Below are 17,302 nucleotides of genomic sequence, written 5' to 3'. Positions count from 1 at the left end.
CATCTGCCAAGTCAGCAAGTCCTGGTTTGTAATGAATCTAGCACCCATGACCTCTGGGGGGCGGGGGGTGTGGAGGGAGGAGACTCCTGCCCCAGTCTCCTCTCATGTCCCTGCAACCCCTCATATGGCAGTCAGAGGAATCTTTGCTAAACCTACATCTCACATCACAGCCCTGCTTAAAACCTTCCTAGAACACCCCACTACCAGACCCTGACCAGGGCCCACAAGGTAGCATTCCCTGAGCTCGATCAGGTCAGGATTCCCCTCTATGACAAGCTTCAGGGTCTCCATTCCCATGGCTGGTCCTCATCCCCCGGGCTCAGTTCAAACATCGCCTCCCCCAAAGGGTGCCCGCCCCATTTCACTCTCTTAGAGCCATGACCTCAGGGCTGGGGACCAGCTGGCCACTGTTTCTTGTGACTTGTTCAGCAAGGCATCCCCACAACACAACACCAGGTAGGTGCTCCATACACACTGACTGGAGCAATGGACCTTCCAGTCCAAACTGTGGCCACTGCAGGGAGACCTCACTGGGCAACCTTGACACTTCTTAATGCTGCTTCCCAGGGCATCATGCTGCCCCAGGCCCACTGGCCCCAAGCCCACATGCGTCTGCAGTCCATCCCATAATACACCACACATGGTCAATACTCCAACCTTCTCCCTGAAGTTGTTCAGGCAGACTGAAGCTCCAGAAAGACCACCATGTTCCCCCCACCTGGGTCCTTGACCCCTCGGCACCATGTTATGTGTTCCAGATTGATAACAGGAAGACACAACACATTCTTGGTATTTAAGGGGGGTAAGCCTGACTGTGTGGTGGGAAGTTGGCCCTTTTAAAGGACGCTTGCACCTAGGCAATTCCAGAATGAACTGGAGACAGGCCCGCCCTCAAGGAAGTCACAGTCCAGTGTCTGCTTAGCACCTGCTGAATGCCCACTACGTGCCTGCTGAGTATCTGCTGAGCATATCCTGTGTGCCTGCTGAATTCCTGCTGAATGCTTGCTGAACACATACTGTGTGCCTGCTGAATGCTTGCTTAAGTACTTATTGTGTGCATGCTAAATGCCTGCTGAGTGTCTGTGGTGTGCCCACCAAGAGTCCACTATGTGCCTGCTGCCAGGTACCTGCTGAGCACCTGCTAAGTACACACAGTGTGCCTGCTGAACACCCGCCGCCTGAAAAGTGCCCACTGAGCGCCCCCATGCGTTCACTGTGCACACACCTCCAGGAGCTCAGCAGCAGCGACCACGCAGTGAGCATCTATGTACTGGCCCGATTCTGGATGCCTTACGTGCATTAACCTAAATCTGACCACAAAGCGACCAGAGACCCCCGTGACCTCTGCTTCACAGAGAGGAAGTAGAGCACAGAGGAAACTCACCCAGATCTAAGCTCACCCAGAAGGAAGCAAGGAGAAGCCAAGCCCTGGGCTTGGCACCAGGTGCTACAGAATCCCCCCACATTTTCTGTACTTTGTTTCCATTTGGCAAATAATAAATATTGACTCTCTCTATGTCCTTGGCCCGTGAGGCAGGCAGTGGCTTCCTTGTTTGTGCACCTGGACCCCCATCCGACCGGCAGCACCATGGCTACGCCCAGCCGGGGCTGGGCACCCACCTCTGGCATTGGGCTGGATGTGGTAGCAGGAGGAAGGAGAGGGGGTGAGAGACACCCCAGCCAGAAACAGGGGGCCATTCCATCCCATGAGCTCCAAAGCAAAACAGGACTCTCCCACCCCCACCCCTGGTTCTCTCTGGTTCCCCCATCACAGTGAGCCCCACCTTGCCCTCCTTCCTCTGACCTCCTGATTAACTCTGTCACTATTACCCCCTACATGTCCCAAATCAGCCCTCCCTTTGTCCTCACCATGGCCCACCCTAAGCTGCTGCATACCCCCTCCCTGTTATGGAGCACAAGGACACACAGGTAAGGACACACAGGTGAGGCCACACCCGGTGCGTGCATGCACGGGGACAAATGCGATGAATGTCTGGTTTGCAAAAACCCAGGGACAACCTTCATGATCCTCAACAGATGGATATGAACTAAAGTCCAGCATACAAAAGGGTCCCTCTATGCCTACGTTAAGAAAAACATGAGCCCCAGAATCAGGCATGGGTTCAAACCTGGCCCCTCCACACACAGTGAGCCATATCGCCTCTCCCACCAGTTTCTCATATCTGCAACAGGAAAAGCAGCAGCTCTTTCTCGTGGGTTACTGCAACAACCCACTGGCCATACACACGTGGGCTCTAGCAAGTCTGGCTCCTGCCACTCCCTGCATCTTCCTGTCACTTATGTTGTCATCCTGCTGGAACCTTCCATGGCTCCCCATGGCCCACATGCAGGGTCTGGCCCAGGGCTCTCCACCACCTGCCCCACCTCCCTCGCCACTGCTCTGCCCATGAAAGTCTATGCTCCTAGAGCACAGGGTTCTAGGAGCCCGGAAGGCTCTGCTCCACCCTGACCGGCTGGCAAACTCCCAGAGCAGCGTGAAAAGAAAGAAAACATACAGGACACTGGGTTAGTCCAACTCGGATCGAACCCCAACTCACCTGTTTCTAATGCTCTGTGACATTCTCCAAGCCTCAGTCTCCCCCTCGAGAAACTGGGGAGGATACCATCGCTGCCCGGGGGTGTTGTTACCTGTTGCCAGGCTTGACGCTCGTATCTCACGGAACCGGGGCTCCACCCAGCCCTTCTGCGCCCGCACAACCCCAGCATATCGAGGGCTGCAATAGCAGGGTTGCTCAGCCTTAGCACCGCAGACACCTAGAGCCAGATTATCCTCTGGGAAGGGGCTGTCGGGGTTGGGGGGGCACCACAGGTGGGGTGGGGCTGTCAGGGCACTGCAGGGCGTTGAGCAGCATCCCCACTCCACCCACCAGACACCAATAGCATAGCATCCTCCGGCTCTAAGTCCTGACAACCAAAAACATCCCCAGATGCTGCCAAATGCCCCTGGAGGCAGAAATGGATGGGGTGAGCACCCGGTAGGTACCACGCATCTTTGATGCTTCCAGGCCACATCCCACCCCTGACATCACCACGGCATTTTCCAGAGGGTCCCATTTGAAAAAACTCCCTAGCACCAAGTACTCTGAATCCTGACCCCTGAGCCTGCAGAAACAGAAAGCCCCCAGCACCAGAAACCAGAAAGCCCCCAACACAGAAAGCAGCAGAAAAGGGCTGACACTTAGCCTCCCACAATACCTGCAATGGCCCAGCTCTGACCCAGAGAAATCTAATTAATTCCAACCAGGACCAGAAGGCCCACTGCAAGGACAGGAGTCACTTTGCACTGTACCCCTGGCCAGCTTTAGGAACAGTGACAGTGGAACACCTTCCTTGGCTCTATGCACCAACAGATACCACCGTGCCACCAACCTACCGCCAGACAGCTGGTTCACACCCCTGACCAAGGCTGGCCCTCTCCCTCTGCTTGGCACAGCCCTGGTGACCACAGTGCACAGGCCTCTTGGAAAGGCCTGCACGACAAGGTCTTCAGGTCCCCACTCAGAATTCAGGCTCCCACAGTGGATCTTCAGAAGCAGAATCTGGGAGGAGTCCAGGAGTTTGCATCCTTCATCTCCAAGGTGGTTCAGGGGCCCCAGAAAGTGAGAGAACAACCGCCCACCATCTTCCCAACCTTCCCTGTTGCTCTAAGTCAGCAGGTCTCAAACTGCAGGACAAACCCATTGTCCTGGGGCCCGCAAACTCCTTCTACGAAGCGCCAGACGGTACATATTGTCGCCTCTGCAGACCGGGTGGTCTCCGTCAAAATGACTCAACTCTGCCACAGATGAGACATAAACGAATGGGCGTGGTCGCGTTCTAATAAAACTTTATTTACAAAAACAAGCGCAGCTTACTGATCCCTGGGTTGGCAGGTTAAAAAATCAATTCAGCGGGTCCCCACTACCATTCTACGTTAAATAGAAGAAAACTGATTATATCTACTTTCCCCAGGTGTTGACAGGGTCAACAAAGGGAGGGCTGGACTCCTTGGAGAAAGTCGTTTTGATTTTATGTTTGCTGCTGGGTGCTGGGAAGCCACAAAACACAGATTTCTAACCATGAGTCAGTCAAGGAAGTGAGCAGGTATCTTCAGGACTAAGCCCTCAGCTCTCATCCTGTCCCTCAGCTGGTCACACGCTCCTCTTGCCCAGCAGGTGTTTGCTTGAGCCCATTTTCACTGTGCGGGCACATGCTCAGGAGCGGAACTGCCATGTGTATTGATTCAGCAGGTGGTGGCAGGTGGTGACAGGGTGCTGTGGCAGGGTCCACCTGTTCTGGGGAATCCAGGAGGACTTTCTGGACCTGTAGTGTGCATGGAACCAGGGGTGTCTGGGACCGGGCATGAGCTCTGGGAAGGGTTCTCTGCCCAGGACCTCAGGCTAGTGGGGGACACTCAACAGTCACCTGTGGGAAGCACGCATGGAAAGGCTGGAAACGAGGCTGGGGCTCCCTCCTTTCAAATGACAACTTAAAAGCTGGTCTCTTGCAGGCTGTGGAGACTGCAGCTCCCAGCCTGATCTAGGAAATGACTTTCATAGGGAGAAGAGCCACCGGTCACACACAAAGGGGCATGTGATGCACCCCAGAGCCACCACTTCTGTAACAACAATAGTTAATGACAGAAAACATGTATTCCCGGGTCTAAGCCGCCAGAGGAACGTGGGTTTAGCTGCAGAAACAATCACATCTCAGAGAAGCCAAGACCCAAGTGGGACCAAGCATGCTCTGGCAAGCGATAGAAGGTTCTAGTTTATGGTTTTAATTCCTTGTTTTGGACACGTTCTGTGTGATTGTCTCAGGGCTGAGCAGCAACTCTACTTCCCAGCTAGGACACCACTCTGGGCCTCAGTTTCCCCATCTGCACAATGGGGAAGACGACACCTCCTCTCTGAGGGGGGCTGAGCATCAAGGATCAGGGAGTGAGTAAAGGCCACATGGTGCCAGGCAGGGATCAGGAACCAAGGGTGCAGAGGGCAAACTCTACCCACTGCCTTAGGATACAACCCAAATACTCATCTCGCCCCCGGGCCTTGCTCCTGGTGTTATCCCTCTGGTTCAGTCACCACTGGCCTGGGGGCCAGCGACGGACTGTGGGTCTCCAGTTCCTGATGACAGACGAATGAAGGGTGCACTCTAGGCCACACGGCCTGTGCCAGTGGGCCAGAGAAGGACAGATGTGTGCATCTGCAGACAGCCCCCAGGCCCACTGTCCCAAGGTGGTTTCAGCAAGGCACCCAGACTCTGCCTTAGCCAGGGGAGGGAGTGACCTGGGGCCCCCGTCACAAACGACCACAAACTGAGAAGTGTAAGACAACAGGACTTTATTCCCTCACAGTTCTGGAGACCACACGTCTGAAATCTAAGTGTCAGCAGGGTCGCATTCCTTCCAGAGGCTCTAGGGGAGGATCTTCCTTGGTCTCTTCCAGCTCCTGGGGGCTCCAGGCATCCTCGGCTCACGGGTGCAGCACTCCCGGCTCTGCCTCCGTCATCACATGGCCTTCTCTCGTATGCGCCTGTGTGTTCTCCTCTTATGAAAACACCAGTCACTAGATTTAGGACCACCCTAAATCCAGTATGATCTCATCTCGAGTTCCTTACCCTGATTTCATCTACGTCTTTTCCAAATAAGGCCACAGCCACAGGTTCTGGGGGGCAGGACGTGGGCAAATCGTTTTAGAGGCCCCTATCCTGTTCAACTCAGTGTGCAGCTCACAACCTGGAGAGCAGGAGACTGCTGGGGCTTTCTGGGGGCGGGAGATGGCTCACTCCATCCTCTCAAACAGAGCAGCTCGGGGAGTCCTGCGTGCGTGTGTGTTGAGGCTGCAGATGGCACCAGACACTTGAAGCAGCCGGCACAGAGGCAAACAGTGCCAAAGCCAGGACTGGGGCCAGGACCGGGGGCGGCCTTCACGCTCAGCTAACCCGAGCCACCGCTGCGCTATGCCTGCCGCCCAGGGACCCGTTTTCCTCCAGCCTGTGCAGAGCCACCCCCATAACAGGGTAGGGCCAGGAGAACACCCTCCTTCGGTGCAGCCATAACCGGCAGCCCTGGCTGGGCCGCCACGGACTGCTTGGCGCGTGGGCTTTCTCTGGCCCAGGTGCTGCTCCCTGGGATGCTCAGTGATCAGCCACACACAGAGCCTGCTGTGTCCCGAGTCCCGGGCAGGCAGGTGACACACCCCGTTCCTTCCCCTCGCCCCCGCCACGAGATCTACCCGCACATTCAGACGGCTCTGTTGCCGAAGCATCACCAAAAGCCACCGATCCTGGTCACTGCCACAGACACCTCCTTGCCCAAGTCACCTCTCCCCAGTCCCCGACGTAGGTGCTTAAGCAGCCTCGCACCAGCTGCCTGCTTCCCGTCTCACGGCCCTTGCCCGTTCAGCTCACAGCCATCTTTGTGAGACACGAAGAGTCCTCGAACGGTGAAGCGGGGAGTTACTCTTCGGCCAAGCACCTCCGTTCCTTGGTACACACTCAAGGGAGAAGACCCGCAGCCACACAAGCTCCCGGGCGCGTATGTCCGCGACAGTGATACCCACAATGGCCAAAAGGCGGAAACAACCCAAACGTCCCTTGATGGATGAATGGATATATGGAAAGGAGCGGAGCCACAAAATGGAGTATTATTCAGCCTTAAAAAGGAAACGACACACAGGCCCAACATGGTGGATGTACTTAATGCCGCTGAGCTGTAGGCACAAAAAGGGTGAAGGTGGTAAATTTTATGGCCTGTGTATTTTACCACAATTTTTATAAAAGGAATGAAGCACTGACACACACGACAATGTGGATGAACCTTGAAAACATCGTGCCGAGTCAAAGAAGCCAGACACAAAAGGCCACACCTTGTGTCATTCCATTTACATAAAAAGTCCAGAACACACAAATCCATAGAGACGGAAAGCAGATTAGTGGTTGCCAGGGGCTGGGGGAGGGGGCATGGGGTTTCCTGCCGGAGTGATGGAAATGTTCCCAAGTTGACTGGCGACGGCTGCACAACTCTGTCAACATACCCAAAACCCCTGAATAGTACGCTTTAAGGAAGTAAACCGAACGCACCGGGAATTGCACCTCAATAAGCAAAGGCTCGCCATTCACCATCACAAACCCCCCCAGGGCCCCCCCCTTGGTGAAATCCAGGGCTCGACAAGCCACTCGTACCTCACCTCGACTCTTGTTCTCTCTACATGCCAGCCTCACAGTCTTCTCACGTGTTCTCTCAACCTCACCAAGCCCTTCCCACTTCAGGGCCTCTGCACCTGCCTGTCCCCCACCTGGGGAACTCTTCCCCAGTGTGAGGGGCTCCATCTCACCACCAGGATGTCAGCCCCCCACCCTCGCCAGAACTAGCACATCACTCTGTTGCCTCTCTCCAAGAACATATGTTGTGTTCATTTGCAGGGATCCTCCTATCCCCCCTAAAACCACACTCGCTCCCCCAAGAGCATGGCCCTCACATGCCTCGTATGCTGCCGGCTCCCCAGCACCCAAGATGGTCCCTGAACAGTCCCTGAAATGTGCCGCTGCAACTTTACAGGTCAGGATTCTGAGGCCCAGAAAGGTTAAGAGACCTGCCCAAAGTCACACAGCAGAGCACCACCGCCCTCCCTGCACCTCGGGCTGCCCCAAGTCTGAGGACAAGAATGGAATACTCATGCACCCACCCCTCTACCCTGCGATTTCAAAGTGGTCTCCCTGACATCACACCCCATCCCAATACCAAATCTGGTCCTCGGGGTCCCTGTTCCCAGGTGAGGTGACAGCATGGATTTATACAAAAAGGCTGCATGCCTGCTTTCACACGACACTGACATGCCTACCATCAACCGAGGACTGTAGGCTGACACATGGGAACTTAAGTAGCCCTGCTCGTTCCAAGAGTGGACATGCTGTCAAAGAATTCACGGGAAGGAGCAGGTACCAAACCGGCCATGTGCCACCTGTTCAACGTAGAGGTGAAACTTCAGCATCTATCACAGGGGAAGGCGATGTGGAAGGCTGCAGCCACGGCCGGGCAGAGGGGATGCCTGAATCAGGTGTGTGCACTTCACCTGCACCAGGCACCGCAGATACGCCACTCATCACATGCAATGGCCAAACGGGGTTGGAAAGACTTTGCTCATCCTGGCCCCAGGTGTGGGAAAAGCCATCGGCCTGTCCAAAATGGCACAGCCATACAGGTGGGCAGAGAGCTTTGAACTCTATCTGCCCAGGTGCAAAGGTTGCACCCCTGCTCATTCAACCTTTCCTCCAAACTGAAGGATTTTTAGCCTAAGCACTGCTGCCATTTGGGGCTGGATCACTCTCTGTGGTGGGGGACATCCATGAATTTTGAGGTGCGGAACGGCATCCCTTCTTTACCTACTAGATGCCAGGAGCACCTCCTCCCCCAGATGACACGACCCAAATGTCTCCAGACATTGCCCAATGTCCCTGAGGGACAGAATTGCCCCCAGTACAGAACATTGCTCTGTCTCACAAAATCCAGTGTGAGCTCACCTCCACCCAGGGCTCATACCCAACTCCCAATGTGAAAGAAGACAACAGAGAGGGAGGCGGGAGACAGAAATGGTTCCCAGGACCGAGAGAACCCCTATCCACGTATCTTAAAAATCTCTTCTAAATCCATCAATAGATGACAGAAAAATAAACGTGGCCCTCCTAGTCAGTGGAGTATTACTCAGCCATTAAAAGCAATGAAGTTTCTTTGATAATATGCTACGATGTGCATGACCCTTGAAATTATCGTGCTGAGTGAAAAAAGCCAGACACAAAAGGCCACATGTCGTATGATCCCATGTATATGAAATGTCCAGAACAGGCAGATTCATAGAGACAGAAAGCAGACTGGTGGTGGCCAGGGGCTGGGGGAGAGAAAAATGGGGGGCTGGGGGAGAGAGGAATGGGGAGTGACTGCTGGTGGGGATGGGAATTCTTTTGAGGGTGATGAAAATGTTCTGGAATTCGCCACTGGTGATGGTTGCACAACTCTGTAAATACACTAAAAAACACTGATTTTTACGCTTCCAACAAGTGCGTTATATAGTACACGAATCAATAAAGCTGTTATTTTAAAGAAACCTTTTTAACAACGATAATACATTTCCAACCCCGACACAGAACCCAGACCTCCAATCATGAAGACAGACGTCAGCCTTGTGTGACCCCCTTCTTCTTCCTGCCACACTACATACAGCTGAATGCTAACACATGCTACATGCTGGAGACACGACGAAGTAGACACTCCTGCCCTCAGAAGCCCTGATTTATGGGGACACTCGAGGCGCAAGCTTGCTTGCTTGCTTGCTCGACTTCATTCATTCATTCATTCATTCATTCACCAATTATCTCTTCTTCGACATCCTAAGCAAAAGCACAAGTGGCTGGAGCAGGAACAGGCAGTACCCGGTCAATGGTGGGCACCCCATCAATAGGTGCCAAACAAATACAACGAAATAGAGATTCGCATTCCAGCCCACACAGTCACGACCTCACAGAGAGACAAGCAACTAACTAGTAAATAACGTGACCCGAAAGTTGCACCTGAAGAATCAGAGACTGAGGCTCATGTCACAGAGGTATGTCTGCCTGGGACGGTCAGACTGGAGGCCAAATACGGACACCGGCTATATAGGGGTCCCTCCCCAAGGCCGCAGGGTGCAGGACAGGGGGAGGGTCCCACCACTCTGCAGGAAGCAGCAGAGACTGTCACCTGTGCGAAGCGCGCTCTCCTCCTTGAACCAGAAGGAAGGACTTGCTAGGCACCCTTGACAAAAGAGGATACTGAGGCCCGAGGAGACTGGCACCTCAGTGCAGTCATTGGGTCGGAGAAACGGGCCCAGGAGAAAAGACAGACCTCCAGCTCCAACCCTGCTCAGGGCCCGCAGTGGCTTCCCAGGTGAGGTTAGTAACCTGGTCTGCCCCTGCGTGCCACACACACCCATCAACCTGAGGAAGAACTGTCCCTCCATCCTGGTCCTGACAGGCCAGGAGCCATCCACGGCCAGCTGTCTCTTGTCTCAGTGGGAGGAACACAACCTGGTCCCCACCATATGGGCTACATGGGGAAGGGGTAGCTGTCTCCACTCCAAGCTCTAGAATGGAGCACAATCTGCCTTCCTGACCACCCTCAGGTCCCCACAGGAGAGGACGCCAACAAAACTTTCCCTCGGGTAACCCAAAAGAGAGAGGTACCGATCCCACCTCCAGTCTGCAAATGGGCATATACCTGTCCTTCCTCCAACACCCAGGGAGTGAAGGCACAGGTGACAAAGATGCAGAGACACCTGTCCCTTCAGATAGCAATGATGTCGGGGCAGCTGTTCCCCTCAGGCGGCAATGATGTGGGGGCACTGGTCCCACACCAGGTACCGACGATGTGGGAGCACGTATCCCCCTCCCCAGGTAACAATGATGCGTGCAAGCAGCGCCCAGTTCATACACCTCAGTGTCCTCCTGCCTCCCCTAGGTAGCAGTGATGTGGAGGCACCTGTCCCCCTCAGGTAGCAAGGATGTAGGGACACCTATCCCTCCTCAGGTACCGATGATGTGGTGGCACCTATTCCCTCCAGGTAGTAATGATGTGGAGGCCCCTGTCCCCTCCAGATAATAATGATGTAGTGACACCTAGCCCAACCTCCAGGTAGCATAGATGTGGGGGCACCTGCACCCTTTCAGGTATCGGTGATGTGGGGGCACCTGTCCCGCCCACGATGCCCGGGGCGTAGGAACACCTGTACCCTCCGGCTGTGCCAAGCCCCGCCCCACGGCGCGCGCCCCGCCCCCGCGGCGCGCGCCCCCCGCCCCGTGCACACGCCGGACACGCGCCCCCTCCCTCCCTTCCCGGCCCCGAAGGGTCGACGCGGGCAGCCCCCTTACCCGCGCGGCCCGCGTCAGGCTCAGGTCCTTCATGACCTCCTCGAAGGCCGCCGTCTCCTCTGCCTGCTTCTGGTTGTGCAGCGCGATCTTCTCGCTGAATTTCCGCGGATTGTTCGAAGTCGCCATCTTCTCGCCGCCACCTCCTCCTCCTCCTCCTCCTCCACCTCCTCACCCCCCCCCCCCAACACTCGCCAGTGGCACCGCGCAAGCGCCGGCTGGGCCCGCGGGCGGCGGGCAGTGCGCAGGCGCCTTGGCGGTCGTGAGTGCGGCGCAGGCGCATGGAAGCAGCGCGCGGCGCGGGGGCGAGAGCGCATGCGCACGCCCCTCCGGCGCGTTCGTGTCCAACAGAGGAGGCGGGGCGGGGGGGGGGGGGCGGCGGTGCGGAAAGAGTAGGATTTGAGCACATGCGTAGTGTGCAGACTCCTGGCCCGCTGGACAGCGGCCGCCTGGCTGTCGGACGTGCATGGTTCGGGGACGGGTCCAGGCGCTGGAGCCCCCAAGAAGGAGACCGCCGAACCCAAACCCTTCCAGTTTACAAGGATGGGGCCAGCAACCCATAAGGACAGATAGCACCCCGAGGCTTGCCGGGGCTCGAACTAGTTCAGCTTTGAGACCAGTTGAAGGAGTTGCTCATTCATGCATTCATTCATTCTACGAATATTTATTGAGAGCCTGTATGTGCCAGGCACACTGGGGAAAAGGCGGGAGCAAGCAGACGTGGTCCCTGACCTGATGGGGTGTGCAGTTGGGGGGAGGGGGGGCGGGGACCGACATAGCCAATAAATGACCCAAGAACATTTCTGATGGAGATAATTGTGATGTGGAAAATAAAACTAGCGATGGACTGGCAGGATATTGATGTTAGGGAGGGAGACTCCTACCGCCACCACTGTCAGGGAAGTAGGGGGGTGTCTGAACTGAGCCCTAAACCTTGAGCTCAGCCCCCAGCCCAAAATCCCAGGCATCATCTTTAACACGTTGCTTTCCCTATCACCTTACATTTGACCAGTTTCTACTCTCTGTATCCTTAAGCCCAAAGAAGCAGAACTACAGGGCTTCAGCCTCTCTCTGCAAATTCCTCCAGTCTAGTCTTACTGAAGGAATGCAGCTTTGCCATGGAGTGCTAAAGGAAAGGTCCAGAAATCCCACCCAGACCAGACCCAGCAGTGCAAAGGGTAACAGGATCTTCCTAGTTGGCAGAAGAGTGACCCAGGGAAATGAGAGGTTCTGACGTCTAACTGTCCCTTCCCAAGCAGAGGGACGACAAACACCAATATCAAAAGGTTTATATTCGGGAGGCTCCAGGAGTTTCCCATCATGGACAGGGCGGGAGCCAAGAGGGGCAGCTGGAGGAAAGTGGGACAGCTCTCATTGCACAAAAGTACTTTTTACTAGGGCAAGGGATGGCTGGAGGGGATGCTGGTGGTGATCACAGAGGGACATGAGTACTTTCTGAACACGCATTTATTTACACATTACAACAGTTTAGTGAACTGTCCGTATTAAATATATATAAAACGGGATTTTTTTAAGTTTATTTATTTTGAGAGAAAGAGAGATAGAGAGTGAGCAGGGGAGGGGCAGAGAGGGGGAGAGAGAATCCCAAGCAGACTCTGCACTGTCAGCACAGAGCCTAATTGGGGGCTTGAACCCACGAACCATGAGATCATGACCTGAGCCGAAACCAAGAATCTGACACTTAACCAACTAAGCCACCCAGGCTCCCCTCTATATAGGTTTTAATTTTGAGTCTCCTGGGCACTGCCACTACTTTATTTTATCCTTTTTGTTCATATGGTTTTGAGCACTTTCGTGGACTTCTAACCTTTTCCCCTAACAAGCATCTGCCATCCCCTTTTGGGTGCCAACAACCAACTGCCCTTCATGGAACACTCTGTAATTTTCAGTCCATGATGTGGGGATGAACTCACATCATTCAGTCCATGTGTGGGCTTCACTACCCCCTCTCCCCACAAATACCCCATCCCAATTTGGAAGTCTGCCAATCAGCAGAGCACATTGCTTTGCTCTCACGATTGGTTCAGGGCAGGCATGTGATCCTGTTTATCCAATGAGATCCAGTTCTGGAATTTTTGCTTGAGCCACGAGAAAGAAAAGCATCCTTTTTGCTTGGATGGCTGGTTTGAAAGAAGACACAAATTTGCCATTCCCGAGGTCACCTGAAGAGAGATGGCCCAAGAGAGTGACCCCACACAGAGCAAAAAGAGCCAAAGGTAGAGAGACACTGAGGTACTGGATCCGGCCATGCCTGAAGCCCAACACTCTGGCGTTACCATTTATATGAGCCAATAATTTATTCTCCTTTTTGCTGAAGTCGATTTGAGGTCCATTTTCTGGTCTCTGGCACTGACTGAGACTACAGCTTCTGTGAATCAGGTGCAGAGCTGGGCGTTCTACAGATATGGTTTCCAGTTCCAGCCACCATCCTGTAAGATTGGAGAGGAAATAGAGACAGAGCAAGATGGCAGCTGTCTGTAGCAAGTTGAGTGCCAGAGCCAAGCCTCAACCCCAGGGGTTTGTAAGGTTTAAATGATGTTAATACATGTCAGGTGCCTGGCTTATAATAAGTGGTCAAAATTGCTGGTTACTCTGATCACTGACATACATGCCTCACCAAGCCAGTTTCCGGGCAGAGAAAATAAAAAAATCAAAAAGATTTGGGAGGTAGCAGGGGTTATCAGGTCACCGAACCGGGCCATGCCCACAGAACAGAGGTGAAGAGCCAGTGCTCATCCTACTCACCCCCATTCACCCCACACCCAGGCAGTAACTCAATCCGTCCTAAACCCTGATGATGAGTCAGAGGAAGCTGTGAGCCTGCTTATTGCGCAATGGCCGGACAGTGACCCAAGCCCTCCTCCGGCTCCATTGACCCCCAGCCCTGAGGAAGGCGAGGCTGAGGCGTCTGGTGACCAGGGTAGAACCCAGCCCTGCCGTTTTTGCTTTCCTCCCTCATCAAAAAAAAAAAAAAAAAAAAGCTGCTAACACTAGTGTGGTCTGGATGGGCTTCTCAGAGCAGCCCGGGGTCTCTGTAAATCAGGGTGGATCTTGGGGCGCCTGGGTGGCGCAGTCGGTTAAGCGTCCGACTTCAGCCAGGTCACGATCTCGCGGTCCGTGAGTTCGAGCCCCGCGTCAGGCTCTGGGCTGATGGCTCGGAGCCTGGAGCCTGTTTCCGATTCTGTGTCTCCCTCTCTCTCTGCCCCTCCCCCGTTCATGCTCTGTCTCTCTCTGTCCCAAAAATAAACAAAAAAAAAAAAACGTTGAAATCAGGGTGGATCTCATGCTCCCCATCACACTCACGAAAAAAAATCCACCCTCCTCCTGGCGGCTCAGGAGGCCCCCGTGCCCCTTTCCCCCTCCCTGGCTTCTCACTGCAGCCACTCTCTAGCCTCCTTGCTGCACCACCTCCGGATCTTGATGTGTGCTGTTGTCTCTGCTGGCTGCTTTTTCATTGTTGTGGCACCATCACAGTTGGAGCCTTCTCATCTTTCAGGGCTCTCCTCTGAGAGACCCTCCCTGAGGGTCCATCTGAAATATGCCCCTGTGTGCGTCCCATGACCCAGGAACATCCCACTCTCTGAAGGCAGCTGTTTCTAGGGTCCTATCTGCTCCCTGCTAGACCGACTGAGATCAAAAGCTGAAAGTATGTTCACCCTACCCGAACATTCCTGGGCTCAAGTTCCCTGTGTGATGCACAAAGGACACAGACACACCAATTCCTTACTCGTAAGGCTTATTCTCTATCCCTTGAAGGTCCTGAGCACTTCAAGCCTCATTTTATTTTTTTTTTAAGTTTATTTATTTATTTTGAGAGAGAGTGTGTGCGGGAGGGGCCGAGAGAGAGAAAGAGAGAGAGAGAGAGAGAGAGAGAGAGAGTCCCAAGCAGGCTTTGCACCATCAGCATGGAGCCTGATGAGGGGCTCGAACTCACAAACTGTGATATCATGACCTGAGCCAAAATCAAGAGTCAGACGCTTAACTGACTGAGCCATCCAGGAGCCCTAAGCCTCATTTTATACTTGCCTGTTGATTCTGTTTTCCTGGGTCCCCAGAGCTAACATAAAACTAAGCACAGAGGGCGGATTAGGAAGTGTTTGTTAAATGAATCATTTTCTGCCTGGGAAACTCCTATTCATCCCTCAAAACCCACCTCAAATGCCTCCCCACCCCCCCCCCCCGAAAGCCCATCCTCACCCCAAAGGAGAGCTGTATTCCTTGCTCTAGGGTCACCCAGCCCTGGGTCCTTCTCCAGCCAGTCCTGACCTAAAGGGGCTGGGAGTGTCCAATTGTTGGATAGTTTCACTTTATTTACAGAGCACATCCAAGTGTGAGCTAAGAAGTGAGTCCTTTTAAGCCACTTCCTGCTGGCTGCAGGATATAGTTTTCTCTCTCGGCTTCATAGCTCTATCTAGCTCTCTTTGTTCCCAGTCGGCTTCTCCAATGTCCTCTCCCACTCTTCCCTTTCTCAGGTCCGCTGCTCCAGCCTTGCTGCATTCTGCCTCAGGGCTTTGCTAAGGCTGCCTCCCTGCCTAGAATGCCCTTCCTCTGCATCCAGACCGTAGCACCCCTCAACATAAAGCTTCTAAATACAAGCTAAATTAAAACCTAAACTCTAGGGGCACCTGGCTGGCTCAGTTGGAGGACCACAGGACCTTTGGTCTCAGGGTTGCGAGCCCCACGTTGGGTGTGGAGATTACTTAAATGAATAAAACTTAAAAAAAAAAAAAAAAAAACCCAAGGGGTGCCCGGGTGGTTCAGTTGGTTAAGTGTCCGGCTATTGATTTCGGCTCAGGGCATGATCTCACGGTTCATGAGTTCGGGCCCCACGTAGGGCTCAGTACTGAAAACGTGGAGCCTGCTTGGGATTCTTTCTCTCTCCCTCTCTATGCCTCTCCCCCTCTTGGCACTCTCTCTCGCTCTCGCTCTCAAAATAAGTAAATAAACTTAAAAAAAAAAAACAAAACTAAACTCCTGAACATTCCTGTGTGGTCCAACCCTTAGGAATTCTCCAGCTCTGTGAAAAGAGGAAGGTAACTTCACCTCTCTGAGCCAGGCTGTCCTGTGTTAAATGTGGATGGTGGTACTCTTTCCCGCAGGCTCTTGGGAAGATTAAATAGATAATGCGTGTAAAGCACTTAGCTCAGCGCCTGCTTCCTCGCAAGCATTCAATAACTGTTAGGAAAGAAAACCCTACCTCGAGATGTTAGTTTTCGTGCCTTGCTTTTCTGCACTGCCTTATATGGAATCTTAGTCAATCCGGGGTACCCACATCGGGTAGAGGTGAATTCGGGCCATCGGAGCGGGAAGGCAAAGAGAAAAACCATCCAGGGCCCGTCTTTGACTTCCAAACCAGGCCCCCATCAAAGTTTTGAAAGGCAAAGCAAGAGCCAGGTTTGATTATAAAGCAAGAGGGGAGAACCCGAAGGCAGGCAGAAATGCCCTTTACCAGGAACTCACCCTTTACCCTTGAATAGGAAGAGGTTAGATGAAGAGCCAGACCCCTTATCCCCCCATCCCGGGCTGAGTTAGGTGAAAGGAGGGGGACAAGGTGGGGTTGCCAAAGACCGAAGGAAGAAGCTGGAGCTGAGGGGCAGGAACTCCAGTCCCTCCCTGGTAACCACCCATGCTGAGGGGATGCCTGGTGTAGGCCTTCCAGTGACACCTTAGTGCCCTGCGACTTGGACAAGCGCCCACCGAACTCCCACACAGACCCCCTCGTTGCAGTCCAAAAGAACAGAACACTTACAGCCCCAACCTACCTGACAAAAAAAGAGGGCTGGCCACCAGGGGGTGGATTGGCTGCAGGAGTCATAGAGCAGGCTTTTCTTTTTGGTGGCCCAGCATCTGAGTCCCCATCCAAGTCTGGGGAGTCCCCATATGCCAAGGTAGACCCTCCCCCACCGACACCAGAAGCCTCCGAGCCAACAGTATGACTGATCAAACTACGGGCCTCAGTTCCCCCTCGGTCTCTGTGTCCTGCCCTTTGCAACACTATTTCATAGGTCGTCCTTCTTTTTTTTTTTTTTTTTTTTTTTTTTTTTTTTAAAATTTTTTTTTTTTTTAACGTTTATTTATTTTTGAGACAGAGAGAGACAGAGCATGAACGGGGGAGGGTCAGAGAGAGAGGGAGACACAGAATCTGAAACAGGCTCCAGGCTCTGAGCCGTCAGCACAGAGCCCGACGCGGGGCTCGAACTCATGGACCGTGAGATCATGACCTGAGCTGAAGTCAGACGCTTAACCGACCAAGCCACCCAGGCGCCCCATAGGTCGTCCTTCTTAAGGTGGAGGCTGTTTCCCCAGTGCTGATTTTGGACTTGGCCATGTCAGTTGCTTGGGCCAGACAACGATTTCCAAATCTGGACCTTAGAAGGCTCCC

At 53.8% G+C, this 17,302-nt stretch overlaps 1 protein-coding gene across 9 annotated transcripts in view; it reads right to left on the bottom strand.

The window, feature by feature from the left end:
* The window catches only part of CRTC1 (CREB regulated transcription coactivator 1), a 71,191-nt gene extending 60,158 nt beyond the window's left edge, over window positions 1-11,033 (bottom strand). For all 9 annotated transcript variants that reach the window (XM_042928952.1, XM_042928955.1, XM_042928956.1 and 6 more), the window contains exon 1: window positions 10,903-11,033. In XM_042928952.1, the coding sequence (XP_042784886.1) occupies window positions 10,903-11,028 (126 nt within the window). In that variant the 5' untranslated portion in view covers window positions 11,029-11,033. The remainder of the gene's footprint in view (window positions 1-10,902) is intronic.
* Window positions 11,034-17,302: the final 6,269 nt, after the last annotated feature.

Source organism: Panthera leo, chromosome A2 (genome assembly GCF_018350215.1).
Source record: "Panthera leo isolate Ple1 chromosome A2, P.leo_Ple1_pat1.1, whole genome shotgun sequence".
NCBI classification, from domain to species: Eukaryota; Metazoa; Chordata; class Mammalia; order Carnivora; family Felidae; genus Panthera; species Panthera leo.
This window is presented reverse-complemented; position numbering and strand designations above follow the sequence as displayed.